At 44.5% G+C, this 24,984-nt stretch overlaps 1 protein-coding gene across 2 annotated transcripts; it reads right to left on the reverse strand.

Moving 5' to 3' along the window:
• Positions 1–834: 834 nt before the first annotated feature.
• On the reverse strand, positions 835–15,666 carry TCFL5 (transcription factor like 5). 2 transcript variants are annotated; one of them, XM_063076679.1, is made up of 6 exons: positions 15,053–15,666; positions 14,495–14,681; positions 14,041–14,203; positions 12,187–12,430; positions 11,325–11,466; positions 835–957 (listed from the first exon to the last, which is right to left on the reverse strand). In XM_063076679.1, exons 1-6 carry the CDS (start codon positions 15,664–15,666, stop codon positions 835–837), a joined length of 1,473 nt encoding a protein of 490 aa, XP_062932749.1. The 2 variants fall into 2 exon arrangements, with proteins under 2 accessions (XP_062932749.1, XP_062932742.1); XM_063076672.1 differs by having other exon boundaries at positions 12,187–12,433.
• Positions 15,667–24,984: the final 9,318 nt, after the last annotated feature.

Consider the following 24,984-nt stretch of genomic DNA (forward strand, 5'->3'; position numbering starts at 1 on the left):
AAAAAATAAAGAACTTAATATACGGTATCCCTTCTGTACAAAAGTCTAGTTTGATTTACCTACTTTTTGTGTACAAACTTACATCCACAATTAACAGTATTTATTGAAGGTGACTTTGTATTGCACTAAAGTCTATCGGTATTATCTGTTGTAATAAATAAAGCCACTCATTTGAAAAACTCAGTTCCAAACACTACGGTTTATTACATATTAAGTAATGACTCTCAATACGAAAACGTGGGCATTTAAGCAATCCACTGAGACAATATTTCATGTGTGGATAAAAGTAGCTTTAAAGGAAGTCTCTGGAAAATTTTTAGCAAAAAGGTTTAAAATAGTACTGCATCTTGCAACCCAGTACCATACGACAGGAAATCATTACAGGGGAGTGATGTAACATGAAATAAAATTCCAAACTACGTCTAGTTAAGGACAATTTAACTTGTTCCAATTGCTAAAGGGGCATATTTAAAATGTAAATGAAGAAAAAGCAATGTACTCTTTAAGACTAAAGAAATTACAAAGGATGTTAATTTTTTAAGTTATCATGTTAAGAAAACATGATGGAATCAGACAGATAATTGAAAAATTACTTACTAATTATCAAGATGTCTTCATCCCCAAATGGTCTAAGAGGACATTAATGGATAAGTATTTTGTTCTAGATAGATATTTTTACAAAATGAGCTCTCAAAGTTCCTACTGGAGTCCCATCAGCTTGAGTCACGTCCCTTCCAAGTTAGACTAACAGAGTGGAGTTCCAGGATCATAGAAAACATTTATGGATCACGAAGGAATGGCCCTTTACTCCCTAAGGATTCCTGTTCAGTCCAATCACTTGATCTCCATCGTGGGGCTACTCTGTAGACTGCCCTGTGCAGGACAGGTCACCAAGGAGTCTGGTCTGGTCAGCTTTAGCCTTCTGCCAGTTTTACCGCAAAATACACTTTCAAATTCCTAAAGTCAAGAAGTGATCATTAATGTACTGAATTCAGACATGAAAACTGCTATCTTCAAAAGCATAAAAGGCTGACAAGGAAAATTATGTAAACTACTTCAAGACACACAGTTTTAACGTGCCATTCACACACATCACACCTTGTAGGGGGTTTATGTCATTAAAACAGGGACCCGACCATTTTTCTCAAATTGTAGTTTCACTGTATATGTATTTTTATTTTTTCCAATAAATTCTCAAAATGTTGCACCGCTTTGTAAAAGCAGCCATTTTTAAAGTTAATGACACGAAAGTTACCATGTTAGCCATTTTTTAGTGTGCATGTCAGTGGCGTCCATACCTGTCAGCAGTACCCTCCCCCCCTCCTGGCTCCTGCATTCTGCGAGCATGCTGTGGCCAGGCACGGGTAAGTGCTGTTGTGTCACCGAGACTGTTTGTGGCAGTAAGACTGAGAGCTGCTGCCTGCAGTGCCCTGCCCGCTGTGGTCCATGCTCCTGCCACTCCACCTCTCCCAATTTTTTAAAGGGCCTCAATAATAGCTGGGTCAGGCCGACCACTCTGAGCACAAGGGTCAGTCTCAACCTCACAAAAGAGTGACACAAAATGAGAGGGTATCACATGCCCAAATCTCATCAAGACTCGAGGTCGCCCATTGACAGGAAATATAAAAGATGTTAAACCCCACCAGGGATATTGCAAAACACAGAATGTGAAAAATTCTGCAGGACAAAGTACTCAGTTCCTTCAATAGTAAAGGTAAAAAGGAAGGAGAAACTATTACAGATTAAAAGATATTTAAGAGTATCAACCAAACACAATGTGTGGATCCTGATTCAAACAAGCCAACTGGAGAAAGGCATCCATCAGCCAATGGGAGAAATCTGAACAGAGATGGGTATTCAGGAATGACTGCATTCAGGAATGATAACAATACTGTGGTTATGCTTTTAAACAACCCCTTTCTTTTTGGAGATATATTTATGAATGAAATGAGATGTCTGGAGCTGCTTTCAAATAATTCACTGAGGGCAGGAGGATGGGGAGTTTGGATGAAACAAAATTATACCTGAAGATGAGTTACAGGGACTCAGGAGTTCCTTATTCTATTCTCTCCATTTTTGTGCATGTTTGGAAACTTCCCTGAGGTTTTGGCTTCTGTTTTTGGTGGCTGGCTGGCACAGGAACCAAACCCTGGACCTTGGTGCTTGGTGCTATCAACATCATTTTGTTTTTTTAAAGCATAGCATTGTACACAATTAAATCTAGGTTTATGTATTTTTTATGGTGGTAAAATATATATAACAACATTTGCTATTTTAACCACTTGTAAGTGTACAATTCAGTAGCATTAAGTGCATTCACAATGTTGTCCAACCATCACCACTATCTTTTTCCAAATCTTTTCCATCATCACAAACAGAAACTTCAAACAGTCAACCATCCCCTTCAAACAGTAAGTCCCACGCCCCTCTCCCCAGCCCCCGGCAACCCCCCATTCAACTGTCTCCAAATTCAACAACTCTAGGCATGTCACACAGTGGAATCATGCAGTGTTTTTTGGTGCCTGGCTTATGTCACTCAGCATAATGTCCTTCAGGGTCATCCATGTTGTAGCATATGTGAGTCATATTCCCTTGTGTGTCTACACCACATTGTATTTATCCACCCATCTGTCCACACACACTTGGGTTGTTTCCTCTTTGGGCCACTGTCAGTAATGCTGCTGTGAACATGCACATACAAGGGTCAGTCTGAGTCCCTGTTTTCAGTTTTGGGGGTTAATACCCACAAGCAGAGTTGCTAGATCGCGTGGTAACCCTATGTGTAACTCCCTGAGGGACTTCCATGCTGTTCTCCACAGCAGCTGTCAGCTTCGCTCCCGCCAGCGGTGACCAAGGGCTCCAATTTCTCCACATCCTGTCAATGCTTGTTATTCTGTGCTGGTTTTTTGTTGTTTTTTTAATAGTAGCCATCCTAATGGGTGTGAAATGGTGTCCCAGTTGAGGTTCTGATGTGCCTTTCCTTGATGGCTAACGACAGTAGGCATCTTCCCACATGACTGCTGGCCACATGTACGTCTTCTTTGGAGAAACATCTGTTCAAGTCCTTTGCCCATTTTTTAAGGGTATTGTCTTTTTGATGCTGAGTTGTAGTAAGTTTATATTTAATACAAGTCTGGGGGAGAAGTATGGTGCTCTGCTGCCATTGATTTAACCTCTGAATCACCTGGAGTGGCTGTTAACACTCCACCTATCCACATTTTCAGTGACATTCCAACCACAGCAACTTGCCATTTCCAACTACTGCCTACACTCAGAAGCTATATCTGCATGGAAATATACTCTAATTTTCTTCCCGAACGTTAAAAGCTTTTAGGATGCAATTTAAGATGAACCACATTTTGATAATTTTCTATATCCCAACATCTGAAGCATAAACCTAAAATATTTGCCTATATTTGGCAAGATAGAATTTACCTTTTAGAATAACTAACTGAAAGAGAGAAAACAATAATTTTTCAGGCATAAGACAATACTAAGTTCTTTTCACACACAGTGAGGCTAGTCCAAGGCGTCAGTCTCTATTTTGAATAGTTGGGCAGAAGTGGGGTTAAGTGGTCATTCTATCTGGACTCCTGCAGGGTCCCTGGAACCAGTTTAGTGGAAGTTGGGGGCAACTGTGAAAGATCAAGACAAGCAGATCTCTTCAGTCCTCCTCGGCTGAGCTGAGGTAGCTATTAATCGTCATTATACTCTCAATTAGCACCTATTTTCAACAAAACACATATGAAATAGTTGAGTTCTAAGGAACTTTTACAACTTATCAAAACATCTTGAGATGACATTGGAAAAAATAATCACATTAGAATTTGTAAATATGAGAATAATACCAATAATAAAAACCATATTTCTTAGCAAGAGAGAGATGGTTTTAATTATATGTCAGGGAAATATAACAGCAAGTTATTAAGAAGAAGAAGGTGGTGTAGACTGTATTAGGTAGGAGAGAATTAAAGGCAAAGGATTAAAAGAAACAAAGAGGGGGTTTGGATCCCTGTACTGGCCGCCCACCAAAAAAAAAAAAAAAAGAGAGAGAGACAGAAAGAAACCCCTACATATATGGAAAACTGAAAATCTATTTCCAGAGAATTCCTATGTTGAAGAGGCAAACAAATCAAAATTACAAGATATTTACATCAAATTGACAAAATAAACCACTCATGAAGAAGTCAGAACAGGCAGAAATTTGTATGTACCTAACAAAGCTCTGAAATAGAGGAATACTGAGAGAACTCTACATTTGACAAATCTAATCATGGTGGCAGATGTCCACACTGGTCTCTCAGAAACAAAGGGTCTGACAGCAAAAGAGAAGGACAGGGAAGGTTTGAATCACAAGTCATAATTTCAACCTAATACGCACATATAGAATTCTCCAAACAAAAAATGCACATTCTTTGCAAATAATCATGGAACTTTTTAAACTGACCACATAAAAGGTCATAATGGAAGTTTCAACAAACTTTTATTTTTTAAATTTTTCAACAAACCTTTAAAAACTGCTTTTTCATATAGAACATCTTCATTGATCACAATGTGAGAAATAGACAAAAAGCTGTTTTTAAAAAGACAGACAGACAAAAAAAAAAATAAAAATAAAAAAAAAATAAAAATAAAAAGACAGACAAAGTCAAGGGTTCGGATCCCTGTACTGGCCAGCCACCAGAAAAAAAAAACCCAGAAAGAAACCCCTATATATATGGAAAATTAGAAACCCACTTCCAGAGAATTCCTACATTGAAGATGCAAACAAATCAAGATTACAAGGTATGTAGAACTGAGACAGTGGAAGCACTGCATCCTAACTTGTTAGATGTTTTCAGCAGAGCACTAAGACAGATTTGCTTTGTTTACTTTTTTCCTTGTTTTCTAATCAATGCATTTAAAACAAATTTCTGTCTAGAAAACAAGACCAAAAATAAATGAAGTAAACTTTCAACTTAAGATACCAGAAAAAAAGTTTTGAAGAATGGAAATAACAGAAATAAGGTTTTTAAACAGTAAAGAAAAATTACGACAGGAAAAACACTACCTCAACCCCACATGAAGTCAGCAGCGTCACCAACGGCACGGAGCTGCCTCTCCAGGAGGACTCGGCTTGGCTCACATGAGTGGAAGAGCCTGGGCTTGGGATGACCAAAGGATGGAGAAGGCGTGACCTCCTCAGGATGGAGGATGACTTTTTTCCCAAGATACTTTATTTCTAATGCAGGTCACAGTGGGCTGTTGGCCCCTCTGGCCATGCAAGAGCTGCAAATGGTGGCTGATCACCGAGGGCGCTTCAGCAGCACATGGAAAAGCATCTGAGTCCGCAAGTACTCAGATCATTGCCACAGGCACTCAGATGAGTGAGACCCCATCACCTTGTCTTTGCACTGTCACATCTGTGCCAGCCTTGCTCTCACAAGGACACTACCAAACGCCGTGATGAAGCTAAGTGGCTCTCAGACCCCTCAACTCAAGCGACATGCGCTGGCGGCTGAGCGCCCCAGGCTGGGGTCTGCAGGCTGGCACGGCCGCTGGGATGCTCCCTCCACTCCAAGCACCCGCAGCCCTCTGGCTTCTCTACGTGGTGGGGGTCATGGTCTGCATTTGCTGCAGGGGTTGCCCCTTGGCCCCGACAGCACACAGTAGACAACTGGCCTCTGGGACCCACTGCAAGCAGAAGCAGCAGCAGCAGGTAAGTGCCCATGTTTTCAACGCATGTTCCAGTCGCCCACGTGCTTCTCAGGCATGTCACAGCACTTGACAATCCCATCAAGGCCATCACATGCCAGAACCCATGTGCCGGTGCTGGTGAATAACACTTTTCATCTGGTCTGAGTCTCTTTTGCATAAGGGGCTTTACGTGCGCATGATCATAAAGGATGCAATTAAATGGTCTGTACACTCCATCCATTACATTACATTCATGTAATAGGGAGGTTTGCTCACGAGAATATTTTGGAAGAAGCCAAGTGGAAGGGCGAGTGCTAGTGGACTCAGCTGACCAGACACAGTGCTGGCGAGCAGCAAGGCCAACAGCACAGGCCATCTGCAGTACTCGCAGACTGTGAGGGCTTGGGGATGAGGGCCTCAGACACCTCTGCGGGTGAAGATGGTATTCCCTGGGACTGGTGACGTGTCTCTGCAAGGAGGGTCACCCCATTCCGTGCACCACCGTCCAATGCAGGCAACCGATCCTCCCCATCCTGGGAGAACAAAGCTGGGGTCCAGTCTGGAGAGGGTGAGGAAGGGGTTCTAGACCTGGGGAGGCCACGTAGTGGGCAGGTAGGGGAGGTACCCCACTGAACACGTGACTCCAGCTCCCACAGCCACTCAGCTCCAGGACCACAGACTAAGCCTGGGGTGCCCCAACATGGAGAAGTTAGGGAGAGGCGAAGACACACCCAGTGAGGGAGCAGAGACCCCAGGGAGGGCAGCATCCTGGAAGCCAGTGAGGAAAGCAGTGGGGTGTGTCCACGCTACTGAGAGGTCAACGGGGCCAGTCTTGGACCCGTCACTGGCTAGACAGTGGGGGAGGGGCAGTGGTCAAAAGGCCACAGAAAGGAGACCTGAAAGAGGAGCAAGGATAAGGGCCTGGCCAGCGCCTGCCACCCAGCAGCTAAGGACAGCAAAGGATGGGCTGTGGCTGCTGCAGGCAAGGATGGGATCCAGGGTCTCACAGGAGAATGATGGGAGAAATGACAGCATGAATGCAGGGAAGCGGGGAGGAGGGGGGAAGCAGGCAGGGCCGTGGAGGAAGGCAGCAGAGGCGCAGCAGCGTGGTGCGGGTGCAGCCCAGCTGCCTCTCGCCTTGCTGGGGTTCACGGCCATGAACCTAAATGAAGCCAGTCATCCTGGACTGGATCCCAACTGGGAGAGAAAAGCTATAGAGGATACTATTAGGACAAATTTGAAAGTTCACCATGACTTAGAAAGCAGCATTGTAGCAACATTAAACGGCCTCACATGATCACTGTAGTCTGTTATGTGAGATGATGTCCTTATTCTTAAGAGTAAACATGGAAGTATTTATAGAGGCATGCGTCTGCAACCCGGGGTCCAATGGTTAGAAAGACACACGCGGAGACTGACAAACGGCGAGTGGACACAGCCAGGCAGGTACACAAGGAGCTCTCTGTACTATTCTTGCAATTTTCCCATAAATTTGAAATTACAGCAAAATTTAAAATTACCACAAATAGAGTCATCTAAATCCAGAATGTGGGGCATTTGGCAGACAACTTGTCTGCCCTCCTCAAAATCTCAATGCACTAATCAGTAACTGGATGGAGTGGGATTGCTACAGCACAATCAAATGCAGGGCATAATCCATGGCTGGGTGCTGGATCAGAAGGAAAAAACAGCTATAAAAGGCATTTCTAGAACAATCTGGGGAAATCTGAATATGGACTGGGCATTAGAAGACAAGAGAACACATTACGTGGGAGAAGGCCTGTCTTTTGGAGACACTGCAGAAATGTTTAGAGTTGAAGGTTCATGTCTGTAGCTGTCTGAAGTGCGTGTGTATAGATGTGCAGTACCTATGGTGGGTGTCAGCTGCTGAGATCAGGAGGCAGGGATGCAGGCGCTCGTGTGCTGTGTGCGCTCAAGTACACAGGAAATATTGCTTCTCTACACCGCCCCCCCCCATGCTTCTCACACTGAAAACTCATCAAGCTGAGACCCCACCCCCTGGACCCCTCCACCCATCTTCCTATCCACCCACCTGCTGAGGGCAAACCCCCAGTCACCCCTGATGCCTCCTTTCTGTGGCGTCCCACATCCAGCATGACCACAAACACACGCTGCAGCGTGTGCCCCCTTTCCTCAGTGCTGCCGCCCTCTCCCGCCGAGCCAGGCCCTGTTAGCAGCCTTCCTATCACCTCTACTCCCTGGCACCCAATCCTGTAAAACATGTCAGATCATGTCACTCCCTCCCTTCACCCTTCCGGGGTCCCCAGAATTTAACGGGATCTGCAGCCCACCAGGCCCTGGCCTTGCTGCTCCCCAGACAGGGTGGGTGGTGCCCCCGCCCCAAGGCCTGTGGAACTGCAATTCCCCAGTTCAGGGCTCATCATTTGGGCCTCGGCTCACACCACCCAATCCCAAGAAGCCGCCCTGCAGTCCCGCTGGCTCATGGCAGGGTCTCCCACCCCGTGGCAGGACCTGACACTGTCTCAATCACTGACTGCGTGTTGACCACCTCCCACCAGGTGCCCCAGCATCTTGGACAGATACCCAGTTATACTAGGAAAGATCAGTTGAATGAAATGTGTACTAAAATAATTTAGGAAAATCACTTAAAACTCATGTATTGCATTTTTAAGAACAAAAATGTGCATGCAAGCTAGAGGGAGAAAGTTACTAAAGAAATAATTAAGTACAGAGGTGTTTACGCTATTTACATTCTAATTCCCCGAGATTGCTAATTTACTTTGCTTCAGCCTGTTTCTTGATGGGCCCACTAATTTGACCCAGGAACTGTACACAAGTTCAACATAATTAAATTTCAGAAGTATCCAGGAAACATAACGTATAAAAAATATAATATCTATAACTATTTAACCTTCAAGTATGTGTGTATGGGTATGTATATATATATGTATAGTTTATTTCAAAATTATAAATGTCTTCATATTTGTTTTTTAATTCTTTCTTTTATTATTTATTTTATTTATTGAATCAAAATTGATTATACATATTTTTGGGGCTCAACATTGAAATATGTTGATTAAATCAATATTACTGGTCTATATATTGTTACAAATCATAAGTATTCTTTATGCCTCTTGTCCAATCTCTCCCCACCTCTCTCTTCCTCCCCGCTCCCCACTCTAATTACCCTAGATTTCTTCTCTCATTCTGAAAGAATACTGGTTACTCTGTTGATTTGTTGCCTAGATGATCTGTCCAATGCTGAGAGGTGTGATCAGGTCCCCCAATATTATCATAGAGCAGATGCTTCTTCTGTCACTCTGAAATGGGCTTTGTGGAGAGAGAGATCCTCTTCTTTTCTTTATCTCTGCTGGTGACTCTCCCTGTGTCAATGTACTTCTGCGGCTAGCAGACCATCTGTGTGGTGGTTGTGGTTACTAGCCACTTTCACAGCAGCCATGGTTATTGTGGTGGCTGTGGTGGGCGATGTTTTTGGCATGCTCCTTGGCGCTGGTGGTGTACCTGGTTGTGGGAAGGGGGGCCCGGTCCTGGCTCCAAGCCTCCGTTTCCCAGGCAGTCCCCAGGGCACTGGTTGTGTGCCTGGGCCAGAACTAATTTTTGTCCTTTGCTTACTTCTAAAATGGGGGAACTTCCTGTGGGAACCAATACTTGAGCTCTGTGGTTGAGCTAAATTGCTTTTTCCCTCGGGAAGGCTTTTTGTGCAGCTCAGGGTTTAATGGTTGACCTTATAGGTACTTCCAGCTCTCTAGAGACCCGGTGGATCTGGGTTGTGTAGAAACTCTAATCTGGGCCTGAGTTTTTTCATCAAACTGCACCCCATGCAATTCTGCATTCTCGACCAGTCTCCTCTGAGTGGTCCTGTGCTGACTGGGGGCTGGGTTGGCTGCCCTTGCTGTGTCCCAGTGTTCTCCTGGTGGGCCCATCTCCCCCACTGCCCATGCTCCAAACACTTCCCATGGGACAGGCCCTGCACCAGTCCCTTGCGATGACTCATCGGCCTCTGAATGGCTCCCTTTTTTCAGCTGTTCTGGCTCCTCACTCCTGTGTGGGTCCACAGGAACCCTATCAGTGGTTTTGCTGTCCTGGGGGCTGCCAAGGCCCACTTCTCCCCTGCCACCTCCAAGTAACATCTGAAGGGCACAGCTGCGGCTTCTACCGGCTCCTGGTCCATGCACTCAGCAGTTCTAGCCTTAAAGTGGCCGTGGCATGAAATGCTCAGAGCAGTTTTTTCTTTCTCTCATCATGGTTTCTCCTGCCTTCATGAACTCCTTAGGTCTCTCCTCCTCTTCCCCTGAGCTCCAGAGGCCCCAGCTTGGCTGATGTTATATTTTTATAGCTGTAAATTGGTTGATTTGTGGGAGAGAGTGACACTGGAAACCGTCTATTCTGCCGTCTTGACCAGAACTCCAATGCTTTCATATTTGAATGAATTCTACCAATAATAATCTACTACTAAAACATAGGTACACCAAGCCAAACATTAAATCATTTTTAAAATATAAAATCTTTATTTTATTAAAACAAACCAACAGTCTACCTCTAACAAATAAAGTTAAACTGCATTATAAATAACCACAAATGATTCAATTAGAATAAATTTGGTACTGCTTTGCTTTAAAATGCAATTAAATATATAATGAAAATAAGAAACGTACGAAATTCTGTAACTTACGAGATGCAGATGTCACATGGACACAGAAAAGGGAAATAGACAAGACTACCTCTTCCTGCATGGCCCCTGAGGGGAGGAGCCCTCCAGCTGCAGGAGGACTTCTCCCAGGCCCTACTGTGTTTAGACACCAGAGCCCTTCTTAAAAAGGCTCCATGTTTGCTGCACCAATCTCAGCTCATTCTCTAGTGAGACTCTTGCCAAGTCAACAGCAGCCATTACCCAGCAGCTCAGACAAGGTACAAAGTCAGGACCCTGTGCATTTATTTCACTGGGGCCTAACAGCAACTCACTTTGACCACCAGGATTCTGAGGCTGGTACCTAGAACTGAGGTCCCCCAGGGCAGAGCACAGTACCTGTCCCGTGGTACTCACTCTTCCTCCTTCTGAACCGCCAGAGGCTGGCTGAACTCCTCATTCAAACCAAGAGCTCAGTCCTGGCAGAACCAGGTTCCATGACTGCACATGCAGGGTCAAATGAGGAACCGGAAATGCAGGGTGTCAGAGCCCCCAGCTGGCTCTGATCACCCAGCCAATAAAAATGTATCTTCTCCTGCCTTCTGAACACATTTGAAGCCTAGACCACTCATTGGACATTTATCTGCATTTTTGTCTTTTGCTATTCTTGCTTTTATCCCTTTCAGAAAGTTTTCTGAGGGCAAAAGTCACATCCTGTGCCCCTTCCAGGCCTCAGTACAATGCAGTACAGGGCAGGTGCTCGATGTATTTGACAATTAAGACTTCAGTCATTTATATACTGTAGCCCAATAGACAAATCTAGGCTGTGATTATTACTTTAATAAATGACTAGTTACATCATTAATGAGCAGAGCTTCACTGACATTGGACTTAGTATCTGACAATTTCAGGAAACCAAATAGTTTGAGTTATCCTTGGGAAAAAAGGATATATAAGAACATTGATAAGTAAAATTTACAAAAACCTGAAAATTTACCTGGCCTAATTAAATACTAACCTTCTTGAGAGAATCTCCATGTCTTTCCTGAATATATTTTAGGAACGCTGTGGTCCACTGAAGAGTTGTCGCCTTATCAGTCTCAGCATTGCAGAACGGGACTAAGAGATTCAACTCGTCACAGCAAATGCGGATTCTGCGCCTACAGTCAAAACGCAAAGCAATCACATAGAGAAGACAAAGCTAAATGAGCGAGTGACAGGAAATGTTTCGCTGTGTGACTTGGAAGAACTGGAGTCCACAAAGCCTGGCCACTGAGTGCAAAGCTGAGTGGCCTGAGTGCGGAAGAGTTAACTAACAGCCTGCAGCTCTCCTTAGCAAGGCCTGTTTACAAGGCTGGCCTCAGCGAGCCCAGAGCCTGACTGTGTTGACAACAGGGTTTACACTGAGCACTCGCCATCCCTCTGGGAGCCTGGAATCTGGACACGGTAGGTGGGGAGTGCCTAGGTAATGGGCCCCCAGTAAAATCCCTGGGCACTGAGTAATGAGTTGGCAACATTTCACCCTTGCTGTCAGAACTCATTGATGGTGGAATTAAGGGCATCTCGGGTGACTCCCATGGGAGAGGACTCTTGGAAGATTGTGCCTAGTCCTCCCCCAGGCTTCTCCCCAAAGGCCTTTGCTAATTTTTGTGTCCTTTCTCTGTAATAAACCACAGACCTGAGTCATCCCAGCAAATCAGTGGACTTGGGGGCGGCCTTGGAGATCCCTAATCTACCTAGCAACACAAGCTAATGTTTACTCTTGCTTCTTCTTCCTCCCTTGAATATAGAAATGGCTAACTATTGCTTTATCTGTAATAAACTCGCAGGTATAAGACGACTGCATACACATCGACCTGACAACCAATCCCACACATTACCTTCTATCTCTTTCCATTCGGTTATGCCTCTCCCTACGCTGCGACCGTCCTCCCTGGGGCACACTCTGGGTCTGCTCCCCCAGGTTTGCCTGCGAGGACTCTGCAGCCTGCCAAGTGCCCTGTGCGGCTGTGGAAGCTTCGCTCACATTCTGAATCTCTCCAAGGGCTCTCCGTTCCACACTTGTGTCCAGCTGGCGTATTCTGCTCCGATTCCTCTTATTTATTGCTTGTTTACATAGCGCTTCTTCTTTGCAAAAGAAGAAAGAAGTGGTATTTTAATTTTTTATTCTTCCTAATGTATCCACATGAATGCTGAATAACATATTTTTGTCATTTTCCATCCAAGACATAAACTCTATTGGGTGAGCAGCACCAGGAATTGAACCACAGAGAGCTGTGCTACTGCGGTTATTCAGTGTGACGTGCAGGGAGCGCTAAGCTGCGAGCTTATTTCATACTACACAGCCACACCGCAGTCTATAATTCAGTAAAATATTTCTCCCAAGTGTTGTGCAGCCCAGGTTATATAACCTTGTCAAGCACCCCTTCTTTAGTCAACAGGTGTTATCTGTGAATCAAGAAACCAAGGAGTCATTCACTTTTTTGAAATTCAGAATGGAAAACAATGCTGTAAATATTTTCTCCAGAAAAGATTTTCTGTATACACAATTCTTCCGGTTTTTTTTTTTTTTTTTTTTGTGGCTGGCCAGTATAAGAATCCAAACCCTTGACCTTGGTGTTATAACACTGTGCTCTAACCAACTGAGCTAATCGGCCAGTCCCCTGTACACAATTCTAATATGACAACTGGCATTTTAACTGCGAAGCTCAGAAAAGAGGACAAAACTAAACTGGCTTAAGATTAAGTATGCCCTCACCTCAGAAGTGATTCTCCCCACAAAAGGAGTAATAAAGAGCATCATAGCTTTTATGCTACACAGCATGCTCCATGTACACCACACCATGCTGGAGAAATACACTAGATTTCCATCAAAGAACAGTAGGCGCCCAGCTGGCAGGTGAGGTGACGTGCATCCCCACATGCCACACAAGTCCAAATTCTCCACAGTGAGAGAAGTCGCTTTGACACAAATTTCAGAATGGTTATGACGTTTTAAGGAGGCATAGAGAGGAATCCAAAAGTCCTGGTGATTTTATTCTTCAATCTGAGTAGTGTGCACAGGGGACATTTTAATACTCGCCTTATACCTCAAACATGTCAACATAACCTTCTGCATAAAATGTCATAACAAGGAAAAAGTGAACTCTTGGTGGGGAGATGGCAGTAGCACTCTATCCAAATCCTCCCTTTGTCAGCTCTTGAAAAGCTTAGCGCACACTGTGTTATTTTATTGGATAACTTCAAAAATAATTCCTTTCCAGGGAGGAAGGGTTTGAGAGTTAACTTTCGAGGTTAGCAAAGTTTGCCTTCAGCAGTTTATTTCCAAAACTTTGAATCACCTTATGGCCTCTTGCTCCCAACCCTCTGCAGAGAGCCCTCCTGTTATTCTCCTCTCTCCTAAAGCTTTTAGCAGAGTTCAGGCTCCTGTCTCACAGTGTACCAATAAGAAAACAGTAACTATACAGTTCTTTCAGTAACTGAAAGACAACTAAAAATGTAAGTTTATTGTTCTACTGTTAAGAAAAAGCCCTCAAACTCAATGTTTCCACACCAAGGTTAATTCTTATGTCTGAAATTCAGAGGAGCGTTCGAAGTGAGGGATACACATTCACTTCCAAGATTGTTTCCTTTGTGTATAAGCCATCTCTCTCCCCTGCCCAAGGCCAAAGTGACATGAGCGCAAAGGTCAGTCAGGAGGAGGAAGTACCCGTTACCTCTGCATTGTCGCTTACCTCCCACTTTAATCCAAACCTGCTCAGGCAAAGCTTTGTTTCTACCACCTAAAGTCTGTTTAGTGGATTCAATCTCTTGCTGATAACAGAAAGAAAATGTTCTAGGCAATCCAATATCCTGGTGCTTGGCAGCTTCAAGTGCAGAACATGAGTTACTAGAACTCTAGAAAAAATGAAGCAACAGGTATTTTATCAATATGTGACTCAACTGCCTCTTTGCTGTGCAAATAAAATGCACATAACAGAAGTAATATCGAAACTATTAGTACTTAACCTGAATAACTTTAGTTGCATTGAGGATTTAAAAATATTTCCCAAACCACATAAACCCTCTCGATTTTAAAAGGTTATTAAGCTCAACAAAAGGAAAAAAGGAATCCTTGGGACCTAACTAAAATAAGTTACCACATCTATTTAATGCAAAAGACCAGAGCTTCACAAATCTTTTTCCTACCTGTGTCTGTGACAGAGCAGAATTCCCAGCAGCAGGGCACGCGTTGGCTGTAAACAGAGGGTACGTTAGCTGCAAGGCAGTCGCTGTGGCGGCAGTTTTATTTTTCACTAACGTCGTGCATTTGTTCTGTTGCTGAGGAAGAGGAACGTTCATCAGCTCAGATGGATGTCGAATAAGAGTTACCAAACTGCCGAGACAAAAGAAAACCCAGAGACACGTGAGGAGGTAAGCTTCCCGGCAGGTGGCTGTCACCTACTATTGCACTCTGATGGTCACAGATGGTTTGGGCAGGAGTTCACCCCTGCTAGGACAAACACCCCGTCATCATGGAAATGTCTCTACAGCAATTATCGGCTAGGACTGGGTCGTGGGAAAGTCCCTCCCGTCCTTTTCCCACGGAGGCAGGTCCGGCGGTGCGTGCCCTAGCTCTCATCCCACCCTGACACCACTCTCTCGCCGTCCTGCCGGATCCGGGGGACACGCACTTGCTGAGCGCCGCGACCGGGCTCGCGGGGCTCGGGGGCACGCTGGGGTCCCGGGGGCTCGGGGGGCACGCACTTGCTGAGCGCTGCGCCGGACTCGGCGGGCTCGGGGCCGCGCGGCGCGGGCGGCTCGGCGGCCGCGCTGTTGAAGCGGTCCTCCAGGCGGACGCGCGCGGCCGGCTTGGCGCGGCTGGGCTCTGGCGCGCCCTCGGGCCCCGCGGCGCCCGTGCCCTCCCGGGCGGCCTCGGCCCGCGCCCGCGCCCCGTCGGCGCCGCCCGACGTCCTGTCCGCAGCGGCGGGGCCCGGCGCGCCCGTCTCGCCCAGCAGCATCATGCGCAGCTCCTGCAGGTCGACGTGGCCCAGGCAGGGCGCGTCGGCCGCCAGCGCGGGCGGGCACAACACCGGGTACACGGGCGGCGCGCCCGGCAGCCCGCCGCCCGCCGCCAGCAGCGCCGAGCCCAGCCGCGCCTCGAGCTCGCCGTCGGCAGCTGCCTCCATGTGCGAGTAGAGGATGTGCTGCAGCTGCGTGTACTCCACTTCCGTCATCTCCACCAGGCTCAGGTCGGCGGTCGCGAAGCTCAGCCCCGGCTCGCTCAGCGCCGCGTCCCCGCCGCCGCCACCGCCGCCGGCGCCCTCGGGGCCCGCCGCGCCCGCCTCAGGCGGCGGCTCCCGCGGCCCGGGACCCGACATGCCGGCGCAGCGCGGCCAACGGCGGGGACGGCGGCGGTGACGACGCGGGGACGCGGCGACGCGGCGACGCGGCGGCGGGAGGCGGCACTCGGCCCGAGCAGGACGCCCCGCCGGCCTCAGCGGGCGCGCCGTTGGGGGAGGGAAACCGCTGAGCACCGCCCCGCAACGGCAGCCCCACCCCCTAGGCTGGCCACGCCCCTCCGTTACCCGGCGACGCCAACCGCCCGCCCGCCGGCCACGCCCCGCCCCGTCCCTGGCGCCCGGCCAGGTCACGTCCCGACCAACCTCCTGGCCACGCCCCCGAATCCCGGCCACGCCCAAGCTCTGGCCACGCCTCCACCCCGAGGCCAGGTCACGCCCCTGATGTTCGGACCCGCCCTTGACGCCCGGCCACGCCCAAGCCCTGGTCACACCCCACCCCTACCCACACCACTGCCAGGTTGCACCTCCCGCCCGCCCAACCCCTGGCCAAGTCCCCACACTTCCCACCCGCCTCCCGGTGACGCTCCCGCCACCTTGTCGTGCCTCGCGTGGGTGCCTCGATTCCCTGCGCTGACAGTGGCATCTGGATTAAGTGTACCCACCATGCACAGACCGTCCAGTTACTATGCGTGTCGTGTGCAGTGCAGTGGGTGTAGTTGTGGGCCTGAAAAAAGATCCTGAGGCACCAATAAAGTATCCCCGAGAGTTTATTTGAGCTAAGTATGTGTGACCCGGCTGGGGAAAACACCAAGTTGCCCTGTGAAGTCCTTTCCAAAGAGAACTTTAGCATTTTTATGATCACAGAAAAGCGAAGGTCAGAGGTGAGAAGAGGGGACATCCCCTTAATCAGTACATCAGTTTTTCTTTCTTTTTGTGGCTGGTAGGTACAGGGATCTGAACTCTTTACCTTAGGGTGATGACACCACATTCTAACCAACTGAGCTAACTGGCCAGCCCAGAAAGCAGATTCTAATTCAGCAGGCCTGGGGTGGTACCTAGAATCCTGCCTTTGCAAGGAGTCTGCTGCTGATGCTGGTGCTGTTTAAAAGAGAAAATAAAATCTAGATCATATCCTATGTGACTTTTCATCTATTGGAAATAAAGACCATTGGCCTCTACAATGTCTTTCTGTTTCTTGTTTTGGGTGGAGTTCTTGCAGATAGCAATTTTGAGCCCTCTCTTATTTACACACAAAACATGAGAATGATCTGGCTTTACTGGAGCTCGCATTATGAATAAAATGGGAAGAGAATACCGGACATGCTTTTTCAAACTCTAGACATGGCTCCCAGTGGTTCCGCTCTGCCCCTGAGGAGGCAGCCCTCCTTAGCTGAAGGTCCTAACTGAGCTAGTGAAGAAGGATTTAAACAGAGCCCAGGTGAACAGTATAGGGACGAGAAAAAACCCCAACCATGGCTCCTTTGAGCAAACAGTACCCCCTGCCCCCAAACATACAGAAAGAAAGAAAGGGAAGAAAAGGAAGGAAAGGAAGGAAAGAAAGGAAAGCAAGCAAGCAAGAAAAGTAGCAACCATGGTCCCATTTGCCAAATTTTGGTCCCATTGCCAAAATTCAAGAGACAGTGAAGAAAGGAACAGGCTTTCAAAGGACAGGAAAAGCAGTACTCTGGACAGGGTTGTTATCTAGGTGAACACCCATAGTGGATCACAAATCAGAATAGTGGCTCTGAACTAACTTCTAGAAACAAAAAGCAAAACATCAGTGTGCATCATATGTAATAGGGTAAATGTAGACCATGGAACTTCAGTATAAATGTATGTATGGGTGCACTGGGTCACTATGTAAATTGTGTTTCTTATGCTTTGCAGTTCATCCACTGTTCTTGGATGTCAGAACAATGGAAAGCAGCAGAAAGTCTTAGTGGCATCATATACTGACTTGGAAAAAGTGAACTCTTGACCCTACAAAGACACATCTTCTCCACTTCTATCACTAGCTCCCATGCAGACTCCTGGGAAAGAACCAGGACTTCTGGGATGATGACCCATTCCATGTCCCGGAGGAGGAAAAATCAGGATGAGTCTGGAGCACCTGTTGTTGGTTGAAAGCAAGGCTGCTTTCAAGGGCGCCTGCTGAAGGAATGCTGAAGGGATGAAGGAATCAGCTTCCAGGGGGCTCCCAGTGGCCAGAAGTGAGGCAATTTGTTCATCCAAAAGAAATTAATTTTGGTTAATTGGGATGAGCTGTGCTTGTGAAAGACCAGAGATCCATACTTATTCACAAAAGAGACAAATTAATATAAAGTCATTGTAATACAAAAGAATAGTGAATATAGTAGAACAGGTTTGATGTTACGTTTGTTCTCCTTGTAGCATACAATGATTTATAAAAATTCCAAAACGTATATAAAGGATGAATACAGATACTCCCTCCACAAAGTAGGAATCATACCAGCATCAGGAAAAACCAGAGGCAACACAGTGGAAAAAGGGAAGAACTAGTAAGAACAGAAATCCAGCAGATAATCAGCACCCAGAGCCTGATGCACCTGTTGAAAAAGAAATTCAACAGATTTATCCAAGAAGATGAATTAGCCAAAGGCAAAAAAAAAAAAAAAAAAAAAAAGGAAAAACAGCCTCTTCCGGCTGATCCTTTGTCTCCTAGGACATAAATCCATTATTATTGTAATAAGTCAGTGATAAGTCATAGAAGTTTCCAATAATACTAACAGCTATACAATGATTCATCAATGGGTTATGGAATGTCAACCATGCAAACTCAGAATCATACATGTATACATTAAAGTAATGCATCATTTTTGGGTAAAACATCAAGTTTCAGAAGACAAAAACCAGTGAGGTAGGCATGGACTTAAAAGTCTGAGACATGGCAACAGAAGTTATCCAAAATGAAACAGAGATAGAGTAAAGACTGAGAGAACGAACAGAGCATCAGCTAGTGTGGGACAACTTCAAGCAGTGACATTTGGACCTCCCTGGGGGTGGAGGGGTGGGAAGAAAAATATTTTATGAAGTAATGACTGAAAAATTTGGTAAAAACTACAAACTCACTGACCTAAGAAGTTTAATGAGTCTCAAACACAAGAAACGAAGAAAACTACATCGACTCATAATCAAATTGCTTAAAATCAGCAAAACATCTTAAGAGCATCTAGAGAAAAAAGATATTATGTACAGAGGAACAAATATAAGAATGACTGCAGACATCTCATCAGGAGCAATGCAAGTCAGAACACAGTGGAGTGACATCTTTAAAATGCTGAAAGAAAAATGCCAGCTTATAGGGCTGGCCTGTGACTCACTTGGGAGATCGTGTTGCTGATAACATCAAGTCAAGGTTAAGATCCCCTTACTGGTCATCTTTTAGAAAAAGAAAAAGAAAAAGAAAAAGAAAACTGCCAGTTTATAATTCTATATCCTGAAAAGATATTTTTCAAAAAGAAAAGCAACATAAGGACTTTTTCAAACATACAAAAGCTAACATAATCCATCGTTAGTAGACTTGTACTAAAAGAAATGTTAAAGAAGTCCTTCCAACAAAAGGAAGACGTTAACAAGATCAAAATCTGGATCTACACAAAGGAATCAAGAGAGTTGGATAAGTTAAAGCTGTTCACTGTAAGCTCAAAAGCAACCACTAATATGACACAACAAAAAATAAGGGCTGATGAGCCAATGAAGGAGATAAAATGAAATCATAATCTAAAAGGCAGAAACAGGAGGAAAAATGGAACAGAGACCACATGGGACAAGTGGAGAGTAAATAGCAAAATAGCAGATTTAAACTCCAACAACAAGAAAAATACATGGAACAAAAATTGATGAAACTGCAAGGAGAAACAGACACATCCATAAGTACAGTAGGAGTTTTCAACACCCTTCTCGATAATCGTTAAACAAGTAGACAGAAAATCAGAAAGGACACAGAAGACCTCAACAACGCTATCAACCAACTTGACCTGCTTGGCATGTCTAGGACACTCCACCGAAGAGCAAACACAGTCTTTTCAAGAGCACACATAACATCTACCAAGATAAACCATAACATGAGCCATAAAATACATCTCAATAAATGTAAGGAGATTTTAGTCACACAAAATATGCCCTAGAGCACAATTGAATTTAATTACAAATCTAATGTGAAGATATTGGAAAAATCTCCAAACGTTTGGTAATTAAAAAATATACCTCTAAATATCTCATGAGCCAAAGAAACCAAGAGGGAAATTAGAAAGTATTTTGAAATCGAAATTTTAAAACGTGTTAAAAATGTGTGGAAGGCAGCCAAATAAGTCCTTAGACAAGTGTTGCACAGAGCACCTGCATTACACAAAAAGAAAAGACTCAGGTTGCTTCAATTTCTACACTGAGGAGCCAGAAAAAGAAGAGCAGAGTAAGGAGAAGACAAGCAGTAATCGCAGAGCAGTAATAAAAAAACAGAAAACAAAACAACAGAGAGAAAAATCAATTAAACTAAAAGCCGGTTCTTTGAGAGAATCAACAAAATCTATAAACCTTTAGCCAGACGGAGCAGGAAAAAAAGAGAAAAACCAATGGCCAGTACCAGGAAACAGAGGTGACAACACTGAAGATTCCACAGATATTCACATTATATGAAGGGAATATCATGAACAACTTCATGCCAATAAATTCGACAATTTAGGTGAATTGGACAAATTCCTTAAAAGACACAAGTTACCAAAGCTCACTCAGGAAGACAGATAACTTCAATACTGCTGCATCCATTAACAAAATGGAATTGGTAGTTAAGAACCTTCCCATAGAGAAAAACTCCTGGACCAGATGTCTTCACTAATGGATTCTACCAAACATATAAGGAGGAAATAATACCAATTTCTCACAAACTTTTCCAAGAATTCAAAGAGGAGGTAATACTTCCCAGCACATTCTATGAAACCAGCATGACTCCAATATCAAAATCAGACCAAGGAAATAAAGTTACATAGCAATATTTGACTTGAACAAAGATGCAAAAATTCTTTTAAAAAGCTGTTAGCAAATTTAATTCAACCAACTTAATTTTTTTAAAGGATAACACATTATGACCAAGTGGAGGTTATTCCGGTGAAGCAAGTTTTGTTTCACATTTGAAATTTAATCAATGTAATTTAGTATATTAATAGACTGAAAAAGAAAAACCATCTAATTATGTCAAAAATGAAAAGAAAAGTATTGACAATTCCAACATCTACTCCTGCTAAAAACTCTGCAAACCAGGATTGGAAAATAGCACCCTTAACCTGATAAAGGGCTGATATCAAATAGCGACAGCCGACATCATACTCAATCAGAAAAGAAGATGTTTCTCCCTTAAGATGAGGAGCAAGCAAAGGTACCCACTGCCACCTCTCCCTTCAGTGTCGCACTGGAAGCTCTACTCAGTGCATCCAGGAAAGAAAAGGACAAGCCATTCAGACTGGGAACAAAAGAAGTCTGACTGTCCTCACTTGCAGACGGCATGATGGTCTATGCTGAAAGTCCTATGGAATCTATAAAAAAGCTAATATGTGAGTTCATAAGATTGCCAAATACAAGAACAACATAGAAATATCTATTCTGTTTCTATATACTAACAATGAACACATCAACACTGAAATTAAATACAGTACCATTTACAATCACTCAAAAAATATGCTTAGATATAAATGTAACAAAACATGTACAGGACATATATGCTGGAGACTACAAAACACTCACAGGAGAAATCAAAGAAGATGGAAAGACATACAGTATTCATGGATTGGAAAACCCTACATAGTAAAGATATAAAATCTCCCCCAAATGATACAGAGGTTTAGTGAAATTTCTATCAAGAACCAGCAAGATTATATTGTTGATATAGACAAGCTTATTCTAAAATTAATATGGAAAGGTGGAGGAACTCAATTAGCTAAAATTTTGAAAAAGAAGGCTGAAGTGAAGAGAAGCAGCCTACTTGATTTTAACACTTCATACAGTCATAAAGCTACAGTGACCAAGCATGTGTGGCATTGGTGGAGGAATAGCCACAAAGGTCAAGGACAGTGACACAGAATAGAGCACCTAGAACAGACTGACACCACTAATGTGGGCAACTGATTTTTGGTAAAGTTGCAGGAGCAATTTAATGGAGGCAGGACAGTCTTCTCAATACATGTGCTGGAGCAATGGGACACCCTTAGGCAAAAAAAATTTTAATGTAAAACTATAAAACTTTTATGAGAAAATGTAGGAGAAAATATTTGGAATCTAGGGGCTGGTGATGAGCTCTTAGACGTGATACCAACAGCCAGATTCGTTTGTAAAAGTTGGTAAATTGTACTTTATCAAAAGTAAAAACTTTTATTCTGTGAGTGACTCTACTAAGGTGACGAAAAGACAAGCTCAGACTGGGAAAAAATATTTGCAAAGCACACATCTGACAAAGGACTCAAATCTAGAGTATATGAATAGAATGCACTGAAATGTGTCCCCCTAAAACTCATATGTTAAAGCCCTAACCCCCAACATGCCCATATTTGGGGATCGATGCTGTAAAGAGGTAACTGAGGTTAAATAAGGTCATCAGGATGGGACCCCAATCCAGTGGGACTGATGTCCTTATAAAGAGACACACAGGAGGTCTGGTCACAGAAAAAAAGCCGCCTCAGAGAAGGTGACCACCTGCAAGCCAAAGAGAGAGGCCTCACACACATATACACAAAGTACAAAAATATCGAAGAGAAAAAAGAGAGAGGGAGAGGCCTCAGATGAATCCAACCTTGCTGACACCTAGAACTTGGAGTTCTAGCCCCCAAAACTGCAAGAAAATAAGTTTCTGTAATGTAAGCTATGCAGTCTGCATTATTTTCTTATGGCAGCCCTAGAAACTAAGACAATAAATAACTCCCCAAATTCAACAGTGAAAAGACAAGCAATCCAGTTAAAAAATGGGCAAAGGACATGAATAGACAGACATTTCACCAAAGAGGACGTATGGATAGCAAATATGCACAAGAAAAGGTATTAAACATCACCAGTCATCAGGAAAATGCAAATTATGACCACTCGGGCTGTCACCTCACACCTTCTGGAACAGCTAACGATAAAAACAGGGCAACAGCAAGTGCTGATGGGAGGAGGAGCAGCAGGGCTCTGGTTCACTGCTGGCGGGAACGCAGCAGGGTGCAGGCGCCTTGGACACAGCGTGGCAGTTTCCAGCAATCATGCCCCTAGGAATTTACCCAACTGACATGAAAACTGTTCACATGAAGACCTGCATGTGGCTGTTTATAGCATCTTTATTCATAATTGCCCAAAACTGGATGCAACCAAGGCGTCTTTCCATAGGTGAGGGGATAAACAGACTGTGCTTCATCCACACAATGCAGGATCATTCAGTGACAAAGAGAAATGCACTGTCCAGCCATGAAAAGATGGGGAGGAACCTTAAATGCATATTTCTAAGTGAAAGAATGAGGGTGAAGAGGAAACTCATTGTGCGATTCCAATCCTGAGACACTCTGGAAGAGGCAAAGCTGCAGAGACGAAAGATCAAAGTTTGCCAGGCACTCACAGGGGTGAGGTGGGTTGACCAGATGAAGCACAGGGTGGCAAGCTATTCTGTGTGAGCTGTACTGCCGGACACACGACATTACACACTTGTCAAAGCCTGCAGACCTTACAGCACAGAGTGAATCTTAACACAAGAAAATTAAAAGAAAAGGATCCCAGGGCAGAATGCAGAATGTGACAAAAGAGTCTAACTGTATTTCAAAGGTCAGGAACAATCTCACTGAAGTGGGTGGTGGGGAAGGTGCTGACCTATATAAATTTGGAAATAAGTGGGGTCTGTAAGGCAAAAAGCAAGAGGAACTGCACGTGAACAAGTGCTCTGGTTGATAAAGTCGTTTCTCGCGGGGTATGGGTTAACAATTCTACCACACTGGTATGCTCAGACAGAGCAATATAAATAGATGGTGGAGGTGGGAGCTGGGTTTCTCTCTGTTGCAGTGGGATGGAGGCTAGAATGGGCCGTGGGGTAACAAGTCAGAATTAGACATCAGTATGAATGCATGATTGGCTTAATATATATACAGAGCATTACATATGGGAATATTTATACATTTGTGCATCTGTGGGTTCTGCATCCGTGGATTCAACCAACTGTGGATTGAAAATATTTGGGAGAAAAAACTGCATCTATATTGAACATGTACAGACATTTTTTTCTTGTCATTATTCCTTAAACAATAAAATATAGAAACTATTTACACAGTATTCACATTGTATTAGATATTATAAGTAATCTAGAGATGAGTTAAGGAATACGGGAGTATGTGCATAGGTTACATGCAAATAGCACACCATTTTATATCAAGGACTTGAGCATCTATGGATTTTGGTATCTACAGGGGGTCCTGGAACCAATCCCCTGCAGACACCAAGGGACGGCTGTACATGGGTTGGCATGCACACGTTTTCCTTGCTCTGTCAGCTGAGAAGACTGGTGATGCCACCCTAGTATCAATGAGCACACCTGGTGCCCAGATCTTGGTTTCTAATTCCATTTTCCAGTAATGGAACCAAAGCTCCTTGAGGAAATGGCTGTTTCTAGGACTGAAGCAGGAAATACACAAGATGAGTGTGGAGCATCTTACAGAGCTAGAAAGTGAGGAAGTGCTAAAAAAAAACCCGAAAACTCCATATTGATGACATTGATGGGGACGTGTCAAAGTGACACAGGAGCCAGCTGATAGAGCTCCCCATGGCCAAAGCTGGAAGAATTTGAGCAACAATATAAAGTAGTATTGGATTATACCTCAAAGCATAGAGTAAATATCCATGAATCCATAATGATATAAATAAATGATTGAATAAATATATAAATGGGAGAGAAAACACAAATCTTCCAAGCAGAATAATTCCAAATAATTTATGTAGATATTCTGCCCTCAAGGAGAGAGAGTGTGAAGTCCCCAGCCTTAAGCGTGGGCTGCCCTTAGTGGCTTCCTCCCAAAGAATGCAGCATGGGAAGTAGGGAAGAGTCCCTTTTTAGTGGCGAAGCCTCAGCCATGTAATCAGATCAGCATCACAGTGATAAGTCAGGTCAACAGCTTGGACCCTTGATATGTGATGAAAATAGCTCTTGACCTCTGTGGTCCTCCTGCCCAAACCCATGACCCCAGTCTCATCATGAGAAAGCATCAGGCAAACTCCAACAGAGGAGTATCTACATTATACCTGACTAGTATCCTTCGAAAATGTCAAGTCATTGAAAACACGGAAAGCCTGAGAAACTGTCACAACCAAGAGGACCTAAGGAGACAAGACACCCGAATGTAATGTGGTATCCTGGAAGGGATCCTAGAACAGAAA

Source organism: Cynocephalus volans, chromosome 1 (assembly GCF_027409185.1).
Source record: "Cynocephalus volans isolate mCynVol1 chromosome 1, mCynVol1.pri, whole genome shotgun sequence".
Classification (NCBI taxonomy): Eukaryota; Metazoa; Chordata; class Mammalia; order Dermoptera; family Cynocephalidae; genus Cynocephalus; species Cynocephalus volans.

What these genes read in the sequence shown, in the direction of transcription:
- TCFL5 (XM_063076672.1), bottom strand. Translation starts at nt 15,666, where the DNA reads ATGTCGGGTCCCGGGCCGCGGGAGCCGCCGCCTGAGGCGGGCGCGGCG. An exon ending in GGTTTGGATTAAAGTGGGAG is followed by an intron (nt 12,434 to 14,040) that starts GTAAGCGACAAT and finishes TCTTTTGCAAAG; the next exon opens with AAGAAGCGCTATGTAAACAA. An exon ending in CGAATGGAAAGAGATAGAAG is followed by an intron (nt 11,467 to 12,186) that starts GTAATGTGTGGG and finishes TTTTGACTGTAG; the next exon opens with GCGCAGAATCCGCATTTGCT.